At 41.7% G+C, this 16,884-nt stretch overlaps 1 protein-coding gene across 6 annotated transcripts in view; it reads left to right on the forward strand.

Annotated features, from left to right (window-relative positions):
- The first annotated feature begins 217 nt into the window (after window positions 1–217).
- LOC129858518 (synaptopodin) overlaps window positions 218–16,884 on the forward strand; it is a 35,851-nt gene continuing 19,184 nt past the window's right edge. The window contains exons 1-3 of one of the 6 annotated variants that reach the window (XM_055927822.1): window positions 218–519; window positions 1,043–1,637; window positions 1,896–2,246. In XM_055927822.1, the coding sequence (XP_055783797.1) occupies window positions 2,042–2,246 (205 nt within the window). In that variant the 5' untranslated portion in view covers window positions 218–519; window positions 1,043–1,637; window positions 1,896–2,041. Of the gene's footprint in view, window positions 520–544; window positions 2,247–16,884 lie in introns of those variants that run through there. The other 5 variants (XM_055927819.1, XM_055927817.1, XM_055927821.1 and 2 more) reach the window with 5 other exon arrangements.

Genomic DNA, 16,884 nt, shown 5'->3' on the forward strand with positions numbered 1-16,884 from the left:
GTGATCAGTGGCATACCGCAGTTTCTCGAGCCCCCCGCGCCCCCCGCGCCCCCCGAGCCCCCCGAGCCCCCCGCGCCCCCTGAGCCCCCCGAGCCCCCCGAGCCCCCCGCGCAAGGTTCGAGCAAGGTTCCCTCCTAACTTCCTGCATTTCTACACATCAGTGAGTCAGAGAGGGTAGAAAATGAATTCAGTTTACAGATGAATACTGATCTTCTTCTTCTTCTCCTGTCTTTCAGGTGGTAGTGTTCCAGACCTGGACACTGCACGGGGCTCGGAGACAGAACCAGCGGAGATCGGGCCTATCATGACAAACAACAACTTTACTCTACCCAGAATCCCACAGCACCATGTTCTACCATACACTCCTTCAATAGGGAGAGACAGAACACCCAGGCTAACAGCTGAAATATCACCCAGACTGGATAAACAACCTATTTCCCTTAACATAGACATTATCTCCCCCCTGAAACAACCTACATAAACCAACTGAACTCTGCTGCCTGAGCCTCAGCTCTAATGGTAATGTATGGATATAATCGTAATGTATGGATATAATGGTAATGTGTAGATATAATGGTAATGTATGGATATAATGGTAATGTGTAGATATAATGGTAATGTATGGATATAATGGTAATATGTTGATATAATGGTAATATGTAGATATAATGGTAATATGTAGATATAATGGTAATATGTAGATATAATGGTAATATGTTGATATAATGGTAATATGTTGATATAATGGTAATGTGTAGATATAATGGTAATGTATGGATATAATGGTAATATGTAGATATAATGGTAATATGTAGATATAATGGTAATGTATGGATATAATGGTAATGTGTGTATATTAAGAGAACATACTGTAAATCTCTGCATCTAATCCAAACCAACATCCAACAGGACTAAAATGTGACTCCCTGCTCGACTCCTGAGTGATTAAAAGTCCAACTCTTTGGAAGATATCAATTCTTCTGTTTATAGAAGGTTTTCTGGGCTTAGTGAATATACTTTAATGTATGTGACTCTCACACAGGAAGCCATCTGGATGAGATATCGATTCTAAATATACAGTTGAAATATCGGCCAGCGGAGCTTGGCGAATCCTGACTGCTCTTCGCAGAGACCTTTCTAGAGTGAAATGCTGTTTCTCACTTTGTCCGAACGAAACAGCAGGAAGCTCTGAAACCTGTCCACCTCCTGTCACCCCCTTCTCGGCGTTGTTGAGTAACGGTCTTCCAAGATAAAGAGCTGCTCGCTTTCTCAACAAGAAAAATAATCTGTCTAGTAGAGATTGCAATGCAGTCAACAGGCATGTTTTGGTGGCTGGACTAAGAAAGAAAAACAAAAGAAAGATTGAAAGAAAAAAGGGGGAGGAAGAGACGAGAAGCGTCTGGGTTTTTGGAGAAAAGAGAAATATTTAAGAGGGAGGGAAGACAGACAACAAACAGAAATAGAAAAGTTTGATGTTTTATCAGTCTTTCTTCTTCAGCTGGAGATTTGCAGTAGAGCACATCGTTATTGTGAAAAGCGTCTTGGCTGCGGTTCATGGGAACTGATCCAGCGTGCTCTGTGTCTGTGGAACTCCCAGCATGCTCTAGTCTCCCGGGAGGTCCCTGATAATGTTTCTGGTAAGTCCTGAGTAATACTGTGTAGTAACAGTGTGTCAGAACCAGAGGCACACTTCTCCCGTCCGTCAGCCTCCCTCCCTGCTAGCTACAAGACTAAAGGACTAAAGGAAACATTAAGGAGGATTACTGCAGGAAGAGAAATGTCCAGCGGCAGGAGAAGCAACATGGAAAGCTAAGATTCTCCTTATCCCCAATGGTGATTCTCTTTTTTCTCTCCAAACGCTCCCCAAAAACGGTGATCCTCAAACTGACATACAGACCAAGCCAGGCAGGGCTGCAGACAATCTGGGTAGAAGAAGAGACAGAAACTGTGGAGTAAACCAGAGGAGAAGCAGAGGAGCTCCAGAACTCCCCAGCGGAGCAGCAAAGCTCCCCCAGATCGAGGCACCGTCCTGGGGGTAGAGATGGAGACGGAGAGGGGTCATATGTCTGTGAGGAGGGGGGTAAGCTGGAGCCCAGGTGGGGGGAGGAAGCCCCTTCAGGGAGGGAAGGTCAGGGATGTGGACACCGGCAACAGAGAGAGCAATGTATCACGGGAGAGGCGGGACTACAGAGGGAACAAAGGACAGGTGACATCGACCTCCACCAATCAGCTGGCTCGGAAAACCAGTAAGTTGGATGTTTATTCTGTTTACATGGCTTTTGGTTTCTAGTTAGTCTGTAGTTAGTCTGTAGTTAGTCTGTAGTTAGTCTGTAGTTAGTCTGTAGTTAGTCTGTAGTTAGTCTGTAGTTAGTATGTAGTTAGTCTGTAGTTAGTCTGTAGTTAGTCTGTAGTTAGTCTGTAGTTAGTTTCTAGTTAGTCTGTATTTAGTTTCTCGTTAGTCTGTAGTTAGTCTGGCTTCTTTTTGGATTTCAGGAGCGAACGTGGAACATAATGGAACTACAGCGATGTGAATCTGAGATTCAGTAGTTGAAATCAATGACAAAACCGTCCGTTTCAACAAACTGTTTTGAATTTGATGACAAAGACATATACAGAGGTAGAGGTATATACAGAGGTATATATAGAGGTAGAGGTATATATAGAGGTAGAGGTATATACAGAGGTAGAGGTATATATAGAGGTAGAGGTATATACAGAGGTAGAGGTATATACAGAGGTATATATAGAGGTAGAGGCATATACAGGGGTAGAGGTATATACAGAGGTATTTACAGAGGTAGAGGTATATATAGAGGTAGAGGTATATACAGAGGTATATACAGAGGTAGAGGTATATACAGAGGTAGAGGTATATACAGAGGTAGAGGTATATACAGAGGTAGAGGTATATACAGAGGTAGAGGTATATACAGAGGTAGAGGTATATACAGAGGTAGAGGTATATACAGAGGTATATACAGAGGTAGAGGTATATATAGAGGTAGAGGTATATACAGAGGTATATACAGAGGTAGAGGTATATACAGAGGTAGAGGTATATACAGAGGTAGAGGTATATATAGAGGTAGAGGTATATACAGAGGTATATACAGAGGTAGAGGTATATACAGAGGTAGAGGTATATACAGAGGTAGAGGTATATACAGAGGTATATACAGAGGTAGAGGTATATATAGAGGTAGAGGTATATACAGAGGTATATACAGAGGTAGAGGTATATACAGGGGTAGAGGTATATACAGAGGTAGAGGTATATACAGAGGTAGAGGTATATACAGAGGTAGAGGTATATACAGAGGTAGAGGTATATACAGAGGTAGAGGTATATATAGAGGTAGAGGTATATACAGAGGTAGAGGTATATATAGAGGTAGAGGTATATATAGAGGTAGAGGTATATACAGAGGTAGAGGTATATACAGAGGTAGAGGTATATATAGAGGTAGAGGTATATACAGAGGTAGAGGTATATACAGAGGTAGAGGTATATACAGAGGTAGAGGTATATATAGAGGTAGAGGTATATATAGAGGTAGAGGTATATATAGAGGTAGAGGTATATACAGAGGTAGAGGCATATACAGAGGTATATATAGAGGTAGAGGCATATACAGAGGTAGAGGCATATACAGAGGTATATATAGAGGTAGAGGTATATACAGAGGTAGAGGTATATATAGAGGTAGAGGTATATATAGAGGTAGAGGCATATACAGAGGTATATACAGAGGTAGAGGCATATACAGAGGTAGAGGTATATACAGAGGTATATACAGAGGTAGAGGCATATACAGAGGTAGAGGCATATACAGAGGTAGAGGCATATACAGAGGTAGAGGTATATACAGAGGTAGAGGTATATACAGAGGCATATACAGAGGTAGAGGCATATACAGAGGTAGAGGTATATACAGGGGTATATACAGAGGTAGAGGTATATACAGAGGTAGAGGCATATACAGAGGTATATATAGAGGTAGAGGTATATACAGAGGTATATATAGAGGTAGAGGTATATACAGAGGTAGAGGTATATACAGAGGTATATATAGAGGTAGAGGTATATACAGAGGTAGAGGCATATACAGAGGTATATATAGAGGTAGAGGTATATACAGAGGTAGAGGCATATACAGAGGTAGAGGTATATACAGAGGTATATACAGAGGTAGAGGTATATACAGAGGTAGAGGCATATACAGAGGTAGAAGCATATACAGAGGTAGAGGTATATACAGAGGTAGAGGCATATACAGAGGCATATACAGAGGTAGAGGCATATACAGAGGTATATATAGAGGTAGAGGCATATACAGAGGTAGAGGTATATACAGAGGTAGAGGTATATACAGAGGTAGAGGTATATACATAGGTATATATAGAGGTAGAGGTATATATAGAGGTAGAGGTATATACAGAGGTATATATAGAGGTAGAGGCATATACAGAGGTAGAGGTATATACAGAGGTAGAGGTATATACAGAGGTAGAGGTATATACAGAGGTATATATAGAGGTAGAGGTATATATAGAGGTAGAGGTATATACAGAGGTAGAGGTATATACAGAAGTAGAGGTATATACAGAGGTAGAGGCATATACAGAGGTAGAGGCATATACAGAGGTAGAAGCATATACAGAGGTAGAGGTATATACAGAGGTAGGGGCATATACAGAGGCATATACAGAGGTAGAGGCATATACAGAGGTAGAGGTATATACAGAGGTAGAGGTATATACAGAGGTAGAGGCATATACAGAGGTAGAGGCATATACAGAGGTATATATAGAGGTAGAGGTATATACAGAGGTAGAGGTATATACAGAGGTATATATAGAGGTAGAGGTATATATAGAGGTAGAGGTATATACAGAGGTAGAGGTATATACAGAGGTAGAGGTATATACAGAGGTAGAGGTATATACAGAGGCATATACAGAGGTAGAGGCATATACAGAGGTAGAGGCATATACAGAGGTAGAGGCATATACAGAGGTAGAGGTATATACAGAGGTAGAGGTATATACAGAGGTAGAGGTATATACAGAGGTAGAGGTATATACAGAGGTAGAGGTATATACAGAGGTAGAGGCATATACAGAGGTAGAGGTATATACAGAGGTAGAGGCATATACAGAGGTAGAGGTATATACAGAGGTAGAGGTAAATACAGAGGTAGAGGCATATACAGAGGTAGAGGTAGATACAGAGGTAGAGGCATATACAGAGGTAGAGGTATATACAGAGGTAGAGGCATATACAGAGGTAGAGGTATATACAGGGGTATATATAGAGGTAGAGGCATATACAGAGGTAGAGGTATATACAGAGGTAGAGGTATATACAGAGGTAGAGGTATATACAGAGGTATATACAGAGGTAGAGGTATATACAGAGGTAGAGGTATATACAGAGGTATATACAGAGGTAGAGGTATATACAGAGGTAGAGGTATATACAGAGGTAGAGGTACATACAGAGGTAGAGGTATATACAGAGGTAGAGGTATATACAGAGGTAGAGGTATATACAGAGGTAGAGGTATATACAGAGGTATATACAGAGGTAGAGGTATATATAGAGGTAGAGGTATATACAGAGGTATATACAGAGGTAGAGGTATATACAGAGGTAGAGGTATATATAGAGGTAGAGGTATATACAGAGGTATATACAGAGGTAGAGGTATATATAGAGGTAGAGGTATATACAGAGGTATATACAGAGGTAGAGGTATATACAGAGGTAGAGGTATATACAGAGGTAGAGGTATATACAGAGGTATATACAGAGGTAGAGGTATATATAGAGGTAGAGGTATATACAGAGGTATATACAGAGGTAGAGGTATATACAGGGGTAGAGGTATATACAGAGGTAGAGGTATATACAGAGGTAGAGGTATATACAGAGGTAGAGGTATATACAGAGGTAGAGGTATATACAGAGGTAGAGGTATATATAGAGGTAGAGGTATATACAGAGGTAGAGGTATATATAGAGGTAGAGGTATATATAGAGGTAGAGGTATATACAGAGGTAGAGGTATATACAGAGGTAGAGGTATATACAGAGGTAGAGGTATATACAGAGGTAGAGGTATATATAGAGGTAGAGGTATATACAGAGGTAGAGGTATATACAGAGGTAGAGGTATATACAGAGGTAGAGGTATATACAGACGTAGAGGTATATACAGAGGTAGAGGTATATATAGAGGTAGAGGTATATACAGAGGTAGAGGCATATACAGAGGTATATATAGAGGTAGAGGCATATACAGAGGTAGAGGCATATACAGAGGTATATATAGAGGTAGAGGTATATACAGAGGTAGAGGTATATATAGAGGTAGAGGTATATATAGAGGTAGAGGCATATACAGAGGTATATACAGAGGTAGAGGCATATACAGAGGTAGAGGTATATACAGAGGTATATACAGAGGTAGAGGCATATACAGAGGTAGAGGCATATACAGAGGTAGAGGTATATACAGGGGTATATACAGAGGTAGAGGTATATACAGAGGTAGAGGCATATACAGAGGTATATATAGAGGTAGAGGTATATACAGAGGTATATATAGAGGTAGAGGTATATACAGAGGTAGAGGTATATACAGAGGTATATATAGAGGTAGAGGTATATACAGAGGTAGAGGCATATACAGAGGTATATATAGAGGTAGAGGTATATACAGAGGTAGAGGCATATACAGAGGTAGAGGTATATACAGAGGTATATACAGAGGTAGAGGTATATACAGAGGTAGAGGCATATACAGAGGTAGAGGTATATACAGAGGTAGAGGTATATACAGAGGCATATACAGGGGTAGAGGCATATACAGAGGTAGAGGTATATACAGAGGTATATATAGAGGTAGAGGCATATACAGAGGTAGAGGTATATATAGAGGTAGAGGTATATACAGAGGTAGAGGTATATACAGAGGTATATATAGAGGTAGAGGTATATATAGAGGTAGAGGTATATACAGAGGTATATATAGAGGTAGAGGCATATACAGAGGTAGAGGTATATACAGAGGTAGAGGTATATACAGAGGTAGAGGTATATACAGAGGTATATATAGAGGTAGAGGTATATATAGAGGTAGAGGTATATACAGAGGTAGAGGCATATACAGAGGTAGAGGTATATACAGAGGTAGAGGTATATACAGAGGTATATATAGAGGTAGAGGTATATATAGAGGTAGAGGTATATACAGAGGTATATATAGAGGTAGAGGCATATACAGAGGTAGAGGTATATACAGAGGTAGAGGTATATACAGAGGTAGAGGTGTATACAGAGGTAGAGGCATATACAGAGGCATATACAGAGGTAGAGGCATATACAGAGGTAGAGGTATATACAGAGGTAGAGGTATATACAGAGGTAGAGGCATATACAGAGGTAGAGGCATATACAGAGGTATATATAGAGGTAGAGGTATATACAGAGGTAGAGGTATATACAGAGGTATATATAGAGGTAGAGGTATATATAGAGGTAGAGGTATATACAGAGGTAGAGGTATATACAGAGGTAGAGGTATATACAGAGGTAGAGGTATATACAGAGGCATATACAGAGGTAGAGGCATATACAGAGGTAGAGGCATATACAGAGGTAGAGGCATATACAGAGGTAGAGGTATATACAGAGGTAGAGGTATATACAGAGGTAGAGGTATATACAGAGGTAGAGGTATATACAGAGGTAGAGGTATATACAGAGGTAGAGGTATATACAGAGGTAGAGGCATATACAGAGGTAGAGGTATATACAGAGGTAGAGGCATATACAGAGGTAGAGGTATATACAGAGGTAGAGGTAAATACAGAGGTAGAGGCATATACAGAGGTAGAGGTATATACAGAGGTAGAGGCATATACAGAGGTAGAGGTATATACAGAGGTAGAGGCATATACAGAGGTAGAGGTATATACAGAGTTAGAGGCATATACAGAGGTAGAGGTATATACAGAGGTATATACAGAGGTAGAGGTATATACAGAGGTAGAGGTATATACAGAGGTAGAGGCATATACAGAGGTAGAGGTATATACAGAGGTATATACAGAGGTAGAGGTATATACAGAGGTAGAGGTATATACAGAGGTAGAGGTATATACAGAGGTATATATAGAGGTAGAGGTATATACAGAGGTAGAGGTATATACAGAGGTATATATAGAGGTAGAGGCATATACAGAGGTAGAGGTATATACAGAGGTAGAGGTATATACAGAGGCATATACAGAGGTATATATAGAGGTAGAGGCATATACAGAGGTAGAGGTATATACAGAGGTAGAGGTATATACAGAGGTAGAGGTATATACAGAGGTAGAGGTATATACAGAGGTATATATAGAGGTAGAGGCATATACAGAGGTAGAGGTATATACAGAGGTATATATAGAGGTAGAGGCATATACAGAGGTAGAGGCATATACAGAGGTATATACAGAGGTAGAGGCATATACAGAGGTAGAGGCATATACAGAGGTATATATAGAGGTAGAGGCATATACAGAGGTATATATAGAGGTAGAGGCATATACAGAGGTAGAGGCATATACAGAGGTATATACAGAGGTAGAGGCATATACAGAGGTAGAGGCATATACAGAGGTATATATAGAGGTAGAGTCATATACAGAGGTAGAGGCATATACAGAGGTAGAGGTATATACAGAGGTAGAGGTATATACAGAGGTATATATAGAGGTAGAGGCATATACAGAGGTAGAGGTATATACAGAGGTATATATAGAGGTAGAGGCATATACAGAGGTAGAGGCATATACAGAGGTAGAGGTATATACAGAGGTAGAGGTATATACAGAGGTATATACAGAGGTAGAGGCATATACAGAGGTAGAGGCATATACAGAGGTAGAGGTATATACAGAGGTAGAGGTATATACAGAGGTAGAGGTATATACAGAGGCATATACAGAGGTAGAGGCATATACAGAGGTAGAGGCATATACAGAGGTAGAGTCATATACAGAGGTAGAGGTATATACAGAGGTAGAGGTATATACAGAGGTAGAGGTATATACAGAGGTATATACAGAGGTAGAGGTATATACAGAGGTAGAGGTATATACAGAGGTAGAGGTATATATAGAGGTAGAGGTATATACAGAGGTAGAGGTATATACAGAGGTAGAGGCATATACAGAGGTAGAGGTATATACAGAGGCATATACAGAGGTAGAGGCATATACAGAGGTAGAGGCATATACAGAGGTAGAGGTATATACAGAGGTATATATAGAGGTAGAGGTATATATAGAGGTAGAGGTATATACAGAGGTAGAGGTATATACAGAGGTATATACAGAGGTAGAGGCATATACAGAGGTAGAGGCATATACAGAGGTAGAGGTATATACAGAGGTAGAGGCATATACAGAGGTAGAGGTATATACAGAGGTAGAGGTATATACAGAGGCATATACAGAGGTAGAGGTATATACAGAGGTAGAGGCATATACAGAGGTAGAGGTATATACAGAGGTATATATAGAGGTAGAGGTATATACAGAGGTAGAGGCATATACAGAGGTATATACAGAGGTAGAGGCATATACAGAGGTAGAGGCATATACAGAGGTAGAGGTAAATACAGAGGCAGAGGCATATACAGAGGTATATACAGAGGTAGAGGTATATACAGAGGTAGAGGCATATACAGAGGTAGAGGTATATACAGAGGTAGAGGTATATACAGAGGTAGAGGTATATACAGAGGTAGAGGCATATACAGAGGTAGAGGTATATACAGAGGTAGAGGTATATACAGAGGTGGAGGTATATACAGAGGTGGAGGTATATACAGAGGTAGAGGCATATACAGAGGTAGAGGTATATACAGAGGTAGAGGTATATACAGAGGTGGAGGTATATACAGAGGTATGGGTTGGCAGGTAGCCTAGTGGTTTTAGCGTTGGTCTAGTAACCGAAAGGTTGCAAGATCGAATCCCCGATCTGACAATGTAAAAATCTGTCTTTCTGCTCCTGAACAAGGCAGTTAACCCGCTGTTCCCTGGTAGGCCGTCATTGTAAATAAGAATTTGTTCTTAACTGACTTGCCGAGTTAAATAAAGGTTGTATTGAAAAATATATACAAAAGTTTGGCGTCACTTAGAAATTTCCTTGTTTTTGAAAGAAAAACACATTTTTTTATCTATTAAAATAACATCAAATTGATCATAAATACAGTGTAGACATTGTTAATGTTGTAAATTACTATTGTAGCTGGAAACGGCAGATTTTTTATGGAATATCTACATAGGCGTACAGAGGTCCATTACCAGCAACAACCACTCATGTGTTCCAATGGCACGTTGTGTTAGCTAATCCAAGTTGATCATTTTAAAAGGCTAATTGATCATTAGAAAACCCTTTTGCAATTATTTTAGCACAGCTGAAAATTGTTTTTCTGATTAAAGAAGCAATAAAACTGGCCTTCTTTAGACTAATTGAGTATCTGGAGCATCAGCATTTGTGGGTTCGGTTACAGGCTCAAAATGGACAGCAACAAACGCTTTCTTCTGAAACTCATCAGTCTATTCTTGTTCTGAGAAATGAAGGCTATTCCATGCTAGAAATTGCTGAGAAACTGAAGATCTCGTACAATGCTGTGTACTACTCCCTTCACAGAACAGCACAAACTGGCTCTAACCAGAATAGAAAGAGGGGTGGGAGGCCCCGGTGCACAACTGAGCAAGAGGACAAGTACATTAGAGTGTCTAGTTTGAGAAACAGACACCTCACAAGTTCTCAACTGGCAGCTTCATTAAATAGTACCCGCAAAACACCAGTCTCAACGTCAACAGTGAAGAGGCGACTCCGGGATACTGGCTTTCTAGTCTGAGTTGCAGAGACAGTAAACTAAGAGACAGTAAACTAATCACTCAGCTGATCACTCCTGGGTTAGAGACAGTAAACTAATCACAGCTGATCACTCCTGGGTCAGAGACAGTAAACTAATCACTTAGCTGATCACTCCTAGTGTAACGGTCCTGACCTGTTTTATGTTGTTTTTGTATGTGTTTAGGTCAGGGCATGTGTTTTGGGTGGGCAGTCTATGTTATCTGTTTCTATGTTGGTTTTGGTTGCCTGGTATGGCTCTTAATTAGAGGCAGGTGTTTTGCGTTCTCCTCTAATTAAGAGTCATATTTAGGTAGGGTGTTCTCACTGTTTGTTTGTGGGGTGATTGTCTCCTGTGTCTGTGTCGATGTTACACCATAAGGGATTGTTTCGGTTTGTTCGTGCGTTTATGTAGTCTGTTCCTGTGTCAGCGTGCTTCGTGTATTTGTAAGTTCGTTTGTTTCAGGTCTGTCTACATCGTTTTGTTATTTTGTTAGTTATGTCAAGTATAGTTCGTTTTCGTCTTTGTCTGTTTGTTTATTTAATAAATTCATCATGTATTCACAACCCGCTGCGCCTTGGCTCGATCACTACTCCACCTCTTCTTATGAAGAGAGAGAGGAACGCCGTTACACCTAGGTTAGAGACAGTAAACTAATCACACAGCTGATCACTCCTGGGTCAGAGACAGTGAACTAATCACTCAGCTGATCACTCCTGGGTCAGAGACAGTAAACTAATCACTCAGCTGATCACTCCTGGGTCAGAGACAGTGAACTAATCACTCAGCTGATCACTCCTGGGTCAGAGACAGTAAACTAATCACTCAGCTGATCACTCCTGGGTCAGAGACAGTAAACTAATCACTCAGCTGATCACTCCTGGGTCAGAGACAGTAAACTAATCACTCAGCTGATCACTCCTGGGTCAGAGACAGTAAACTAATCACTCAGCTGATCACTCCTGGGTCAGAGACAGTAAACTCCACGTTACATCAGAGATGATAGATGGATAAACGCTCGATGAAACATCTGTTTCGACCACCGTAAAAATAGCAGACTGGGTTACCCTGACGCACGCACGCACGCACGCACGCACGCACGCACGCACGCACGCACGCACACACACACACATACACACAGAGAGAGAAAGGCAGTCCTGAACCCCAACCTAAAGGGCCAATCTCAGAACGGCTCTATACCCAGGACGGGTCCAGAACATAATGGACTGTGTTGAGGCATAGAACGGCTCTATACCCAGGACGGGTCCAGGCCATAATGGACTGTGTTGAGGCATAGAACGGCTCTATACCCAGGACGGGTTCAGAACATAATGGACTGTGTTGAGACATAGAACGGCTCTCTACCCAGGACGGGTCCAGAACATAATGGACTGTGTTGAGACATAGAACGGCTCTCTACCCAGGACGGGTCCAGAACATAATGGACTGTGTTGAGACATAGAACGGCTCTATACCCAGGACGGGTCCAGGCCATAATGGACTGTGTTGAGACATAGAACGGCTCTCTACCCAGGACGGGTCCAGAACATAATGGACTGTGTTGAGGCATAGAAAGGCTCTCTACCAACGACGGGTCCAGAACATAATGGACTGTGTTGAGGCATAGAATGGCTCTCTACCAACGACGGGTCCAGAACATAATGGACTGTGTTGAGACATAGAACGGCTCTATTATTATTGTGAATCAAATACCTCCATTTCCTTCATAAGAACAGTAGTTGTTTATGCTCATGGTCTGAGTTTTGCGTTTAGTTCAACATTGATAAATAACCTCTGGCTTTGGCAATGTAAACATATGTTTCCCAATTCCAAGGAAGCCCTTTTGAATTGAGAGAGTGAAAGACTCAGGTCAGACCAGAGTGAGAGTAAAGTTACGACAGTGTGGGGGGGGGGGGCCTCATTGCCAAGGGCCAAGTTGTGTCTCTGCTGGAGGAAAGCAAAGGAAGTTCATGTCCCTCCCCGCAGGTTGAAGCCCAGAGAGAAGGACTCTGGAGTTCACAGAGGGCAGACAGAGAGGGACCACCTGGAGAGGACAGACAGAGAGGGAACGCTTGGAGAGGCCAGACAGAGAGGGAATGCCTGGAGAGGGCTGACAGAGAGATGCCGCCTGGAGAGGGCAGTCAGAGAGGGAACGCCTGGAGAGGGCTGACAGAGAGGGAACGCCTGGAGAGTGCTGACAGACAGACAGGGAGGCAGACAGGGAGGTAGGCAGGAAGAGGTCTGAGTCACCTAGCCCTGACGAGAGCGAGAGCGAGAACGAGAGAGAGAGAGAGAGAGAGTAGGCATGTGGACAGGAAGGCACTCCCCTCTCTCTCTCCCTTCCTCCCTCCACACATAGAGAAAAGAAGGTCAGGTGCCTAACCTAACTTTCTTAAAGGGCCTAGATGATCTCCCTATGGTCTAACCCACCAGCTGTACAAATGGTCTTTACCCTCTGGTACCTGGTCTAACTCAACATGGTCTCTACCTTCCTCTGATACCTGGTCTAACTCAACATGGTCTCTACCTTCCTCTGATACCTGGTCTAACTCAACATGGTCTCTACCTTCCTCTGATACCTGGTCTAACTCAACATGGTCTCTACCTTCCTCTGATACCTGGTCTAACTCAACATGGTCTCTACCTTCCTCTGATACCTGGTCTAACTCAACATGGTCTCTACCTTCCTCTGATACCTGGTCTAACTCAACATGGTCTCTACCTTCCTCTGATACCTGGTCAAACTCAACATGGTCTCTACCTTCCTCTGATACCTGGTCTAACTCAACATGGTCTCTACCTTCCTCTGATACCTGGTCTAACTCAACATGGTCTCTACCTTCCTCTGATACCTGGTCTAACTCAACATGGTCTCTACCTTCCTCTGATACCTGGTCTAACTCAACATGGTCTCTACCTTCCTCTGATACCTGGTCTAACTCAACATGGTCTCTACCTTCCTCTGATACCTGGTCTAACTCAACATGGTCTCTACCTTCCTCTGATACCTGGTCTAACTCAACATGGTCTCTACCTTCCTCTGATACCTGGTCTAACTCAACATGGTCTCTACCTTCCTCTGATACCTGGTCTAACTCAACATGGTCTCTACCTTCCTCTGATACCTGGTCAAACTCAACATGGTCTCTACCTTCCTCTGATACCTGGTCTAACTCAACATGGTCTCTACCTTCCTCTGATACCTGGTCTAACTCAACATGGTCTCTACCTTCCTCTGATACCTGGTCTAACTCAACATGGTCTCTACCTTCCTCTGATACCTGGTCTAACTCAACATGGTCTCTACCTTCCTCTGATACCTGGTCTAACTCAACATGGTCTCTACCTTCCTCTGATACCTGGTCAAACTCAACATGGTCTCTACCTTCCTCTGATACCTGGTCTAACTCAACATGGTCTCTACCTTCCTCTGATACCTGGTCTAACTCAACATGGTCTCTACCTTCCTCTGATACCTGGTCTAACTCAAAGACAAACAGCTGAGACTGATCTAGTGTCAGACTCTACATATCCAGTTCTCTGCTGCCAATGACTGGAACGAACTACAAAAATCTCTGAAACTGGAAACACTTATCTCCCTCACTAGCTTTAAGCACCAGCTGTCAGAGCAGCTCACAGATTACTGCACCTGTACATAGCCCATCTATAATTTAGCCCAAACAACTACCTCTTTCCCTACTGTATTTATTTATTTATTTTGCTCCTTTGCACCCCATTATTTATATTTCTACTTTGCACATTCTTCCCCTGCAAATCTACCATTCCAGTGTTTTACTTGCTATATTGTATTTACTTCGCCACCATGGCCTTTTTTTGCCTTTACCTCCCTTATCTCACCTCATTTGCTCACATTGTATATAGATTTATTTTTCTACTGTGTTATTGACTGTATGTTTGTTTTACTCCATGTGTAACTCTGTGTTGTTGTATGTGTCGAACTGCTTTGCTTTATCTTGGCCAGGTCGCAATTGTAAATTAGAACTTGTTCTCAACTTTCCTACCTGGTTAAATAAAGGTGAAATACAAAAATAAAAAATACAATTTCAGAAGACGTTACAGGATGAGAGTTGTTGGCAGCGAATTAACTTTTTTAAATGATCATGTTTCCATGGTTAATTAATGATTTTGAGAGCAATTTTTTTGTAGCATGTAACATTATTATGATATATTTTTAATACATTTTACCTTTATTTAACTAGGTAAGTAAGTTAAGAACAAATTCTTATTTACAATGACGGCCGGGGAACAGTGGGTTAACTGCCTTGTTCAGGGGCAGAATGACAGATGTTTATCTTGTCAGCTCAGGGATTCGATTCTGCAACCTTTCGGTTACTGGTTCAACGCTTTAACCACTAGGCTACCTGCCGCCCCAGCTACGCACATTGGATACGTTTTCATATTTGAAAGCAAGGTTAAAGTTTGGCAGATTGTATCATCCCCCATATGATGTCTACACCTCACTAGTGATCAAGGGGCTTTATGTGTTTATCTTTCTGGTTTCACTCGTATTCTGAGTGTCATATGTATTCAATCTGAAATACAGGCTAGTTTTGGAAATGTAAAATCTTCTACTCATCTCTATGATGGCACTATCCAACCTCTGGAACTACACAAACTCACCACTCTACTCTGTCTGCGCCACAGTCAATGTGAAGTCAGTCAGTTTGTGTGTGTGTGTGTGTGTGTGTGTGTGTGTGTGTGTGTGTGTGTGTGTGTGTGTGTGTGTGTGTGCGCTGGACTGGATGGAGGCGAGTTGAGCCTGTGCTGTACGCGCTGTAGGGACCAGCAGCTTTTGCAACGAAAACGAAATCCGATCCTCTGTCGAGTAGAGCAGCAGAAGGGGGTGTGGGGGAAGCAGATACAGTTAAATTGGAAAAGCTTGTGGAACGGTAACTAAAGAGCGGAGGTCTCGGACTTTTAAAAAGGTAAGGAAAGACTAAAAGGAAAAAGGGAGTGGTAAAGTTACTTTGTAACTTCCTCATAGAGCAGAAAACTATCAGTAAATGTATTTCCAACCTAAACTCTGAAGTTTTCCTTTGGTTTTGAAAGCTAGAGAAAAGTTGAAGCGTTTTGTAACTTAGAATGTGCATTTGCTTTATTTATCCAGGTATGTGCGGTGAAATAACGTTTATGGGTGTTTTATGGACTTCCCATATTGTAACTTTTTCTCCAGTAAATGGGCATCGATTCATACTTGATGAATGTTCCACCATGTGATGCGGTAATTTAATGTAGTGGAAAATTGAATCCTCGCTATTTCGTGGCCATATGACATCTGTGATTTCTGTCCGAAGTGTAATCTATAATATAATGATGATGGATTAGAACGTGGCAGAAACGGTTAGAAAAACGGTTGTCTGTCATCATAGTTCAGCTTTGCACTCGTCACTTTTGGGCATTTTTATTTAACCTTTTTTTAACTAGGCAAGTCAGTTAAGAACAAATTCATATTTACAATGACGGCCTAGGAAAGTGGGTTTACTGCCTTGTTCAGGAGCAGAACGACAGATTTTCACCTTGTCAGCTCGGGGATTCGATCTTGCAACTTTTCGGTTACTGGTCCAACGCTCTAACCACTAGGATACCTACCGCCCCGTTTGAGTTTAACAGATTAACCAAATAACGGTCATTAAATTCCCAAATCCAGACCATTTATTAAATTGTAATGCGCACATATAACTCAGTGTGTCCTACCATTGCACAAGGCAAACGTCAGGAGATGATCTATTTTGGTCGTCAATATTTCATTATCATATCAGAATGCTCGTGATTGGTGGTTTGTGTGTTTGCGCAACTATGCGTCACCTGATAGGTGTTGTACATTCCAAATGGCACCCTATTCGCTACACAGTCCCCTCTCTCTCTCTCCCTCACACCCCCCTCTATCACTCTAACTCTCCTTCCCCCTCTCTCTAACTCTCTCTGACCCCCCCCCCCCCCC

This window comes from Salvelinus fontinalis, chromosome 6, assembly GCF_029448725.1.
Source record: "Salvelinus fontinalis isolate EN_2023a chromosome 6, ASM2944872v1, whole genome shotgun sequence".
In the NCBI taxonomy this organism is placed as follows: Eukaryota; Metazoa; Chordata; class Actinopteri; order Salmoniformes; family Salmonidae; genus Salvelinus; species Salvelinus fontinalis.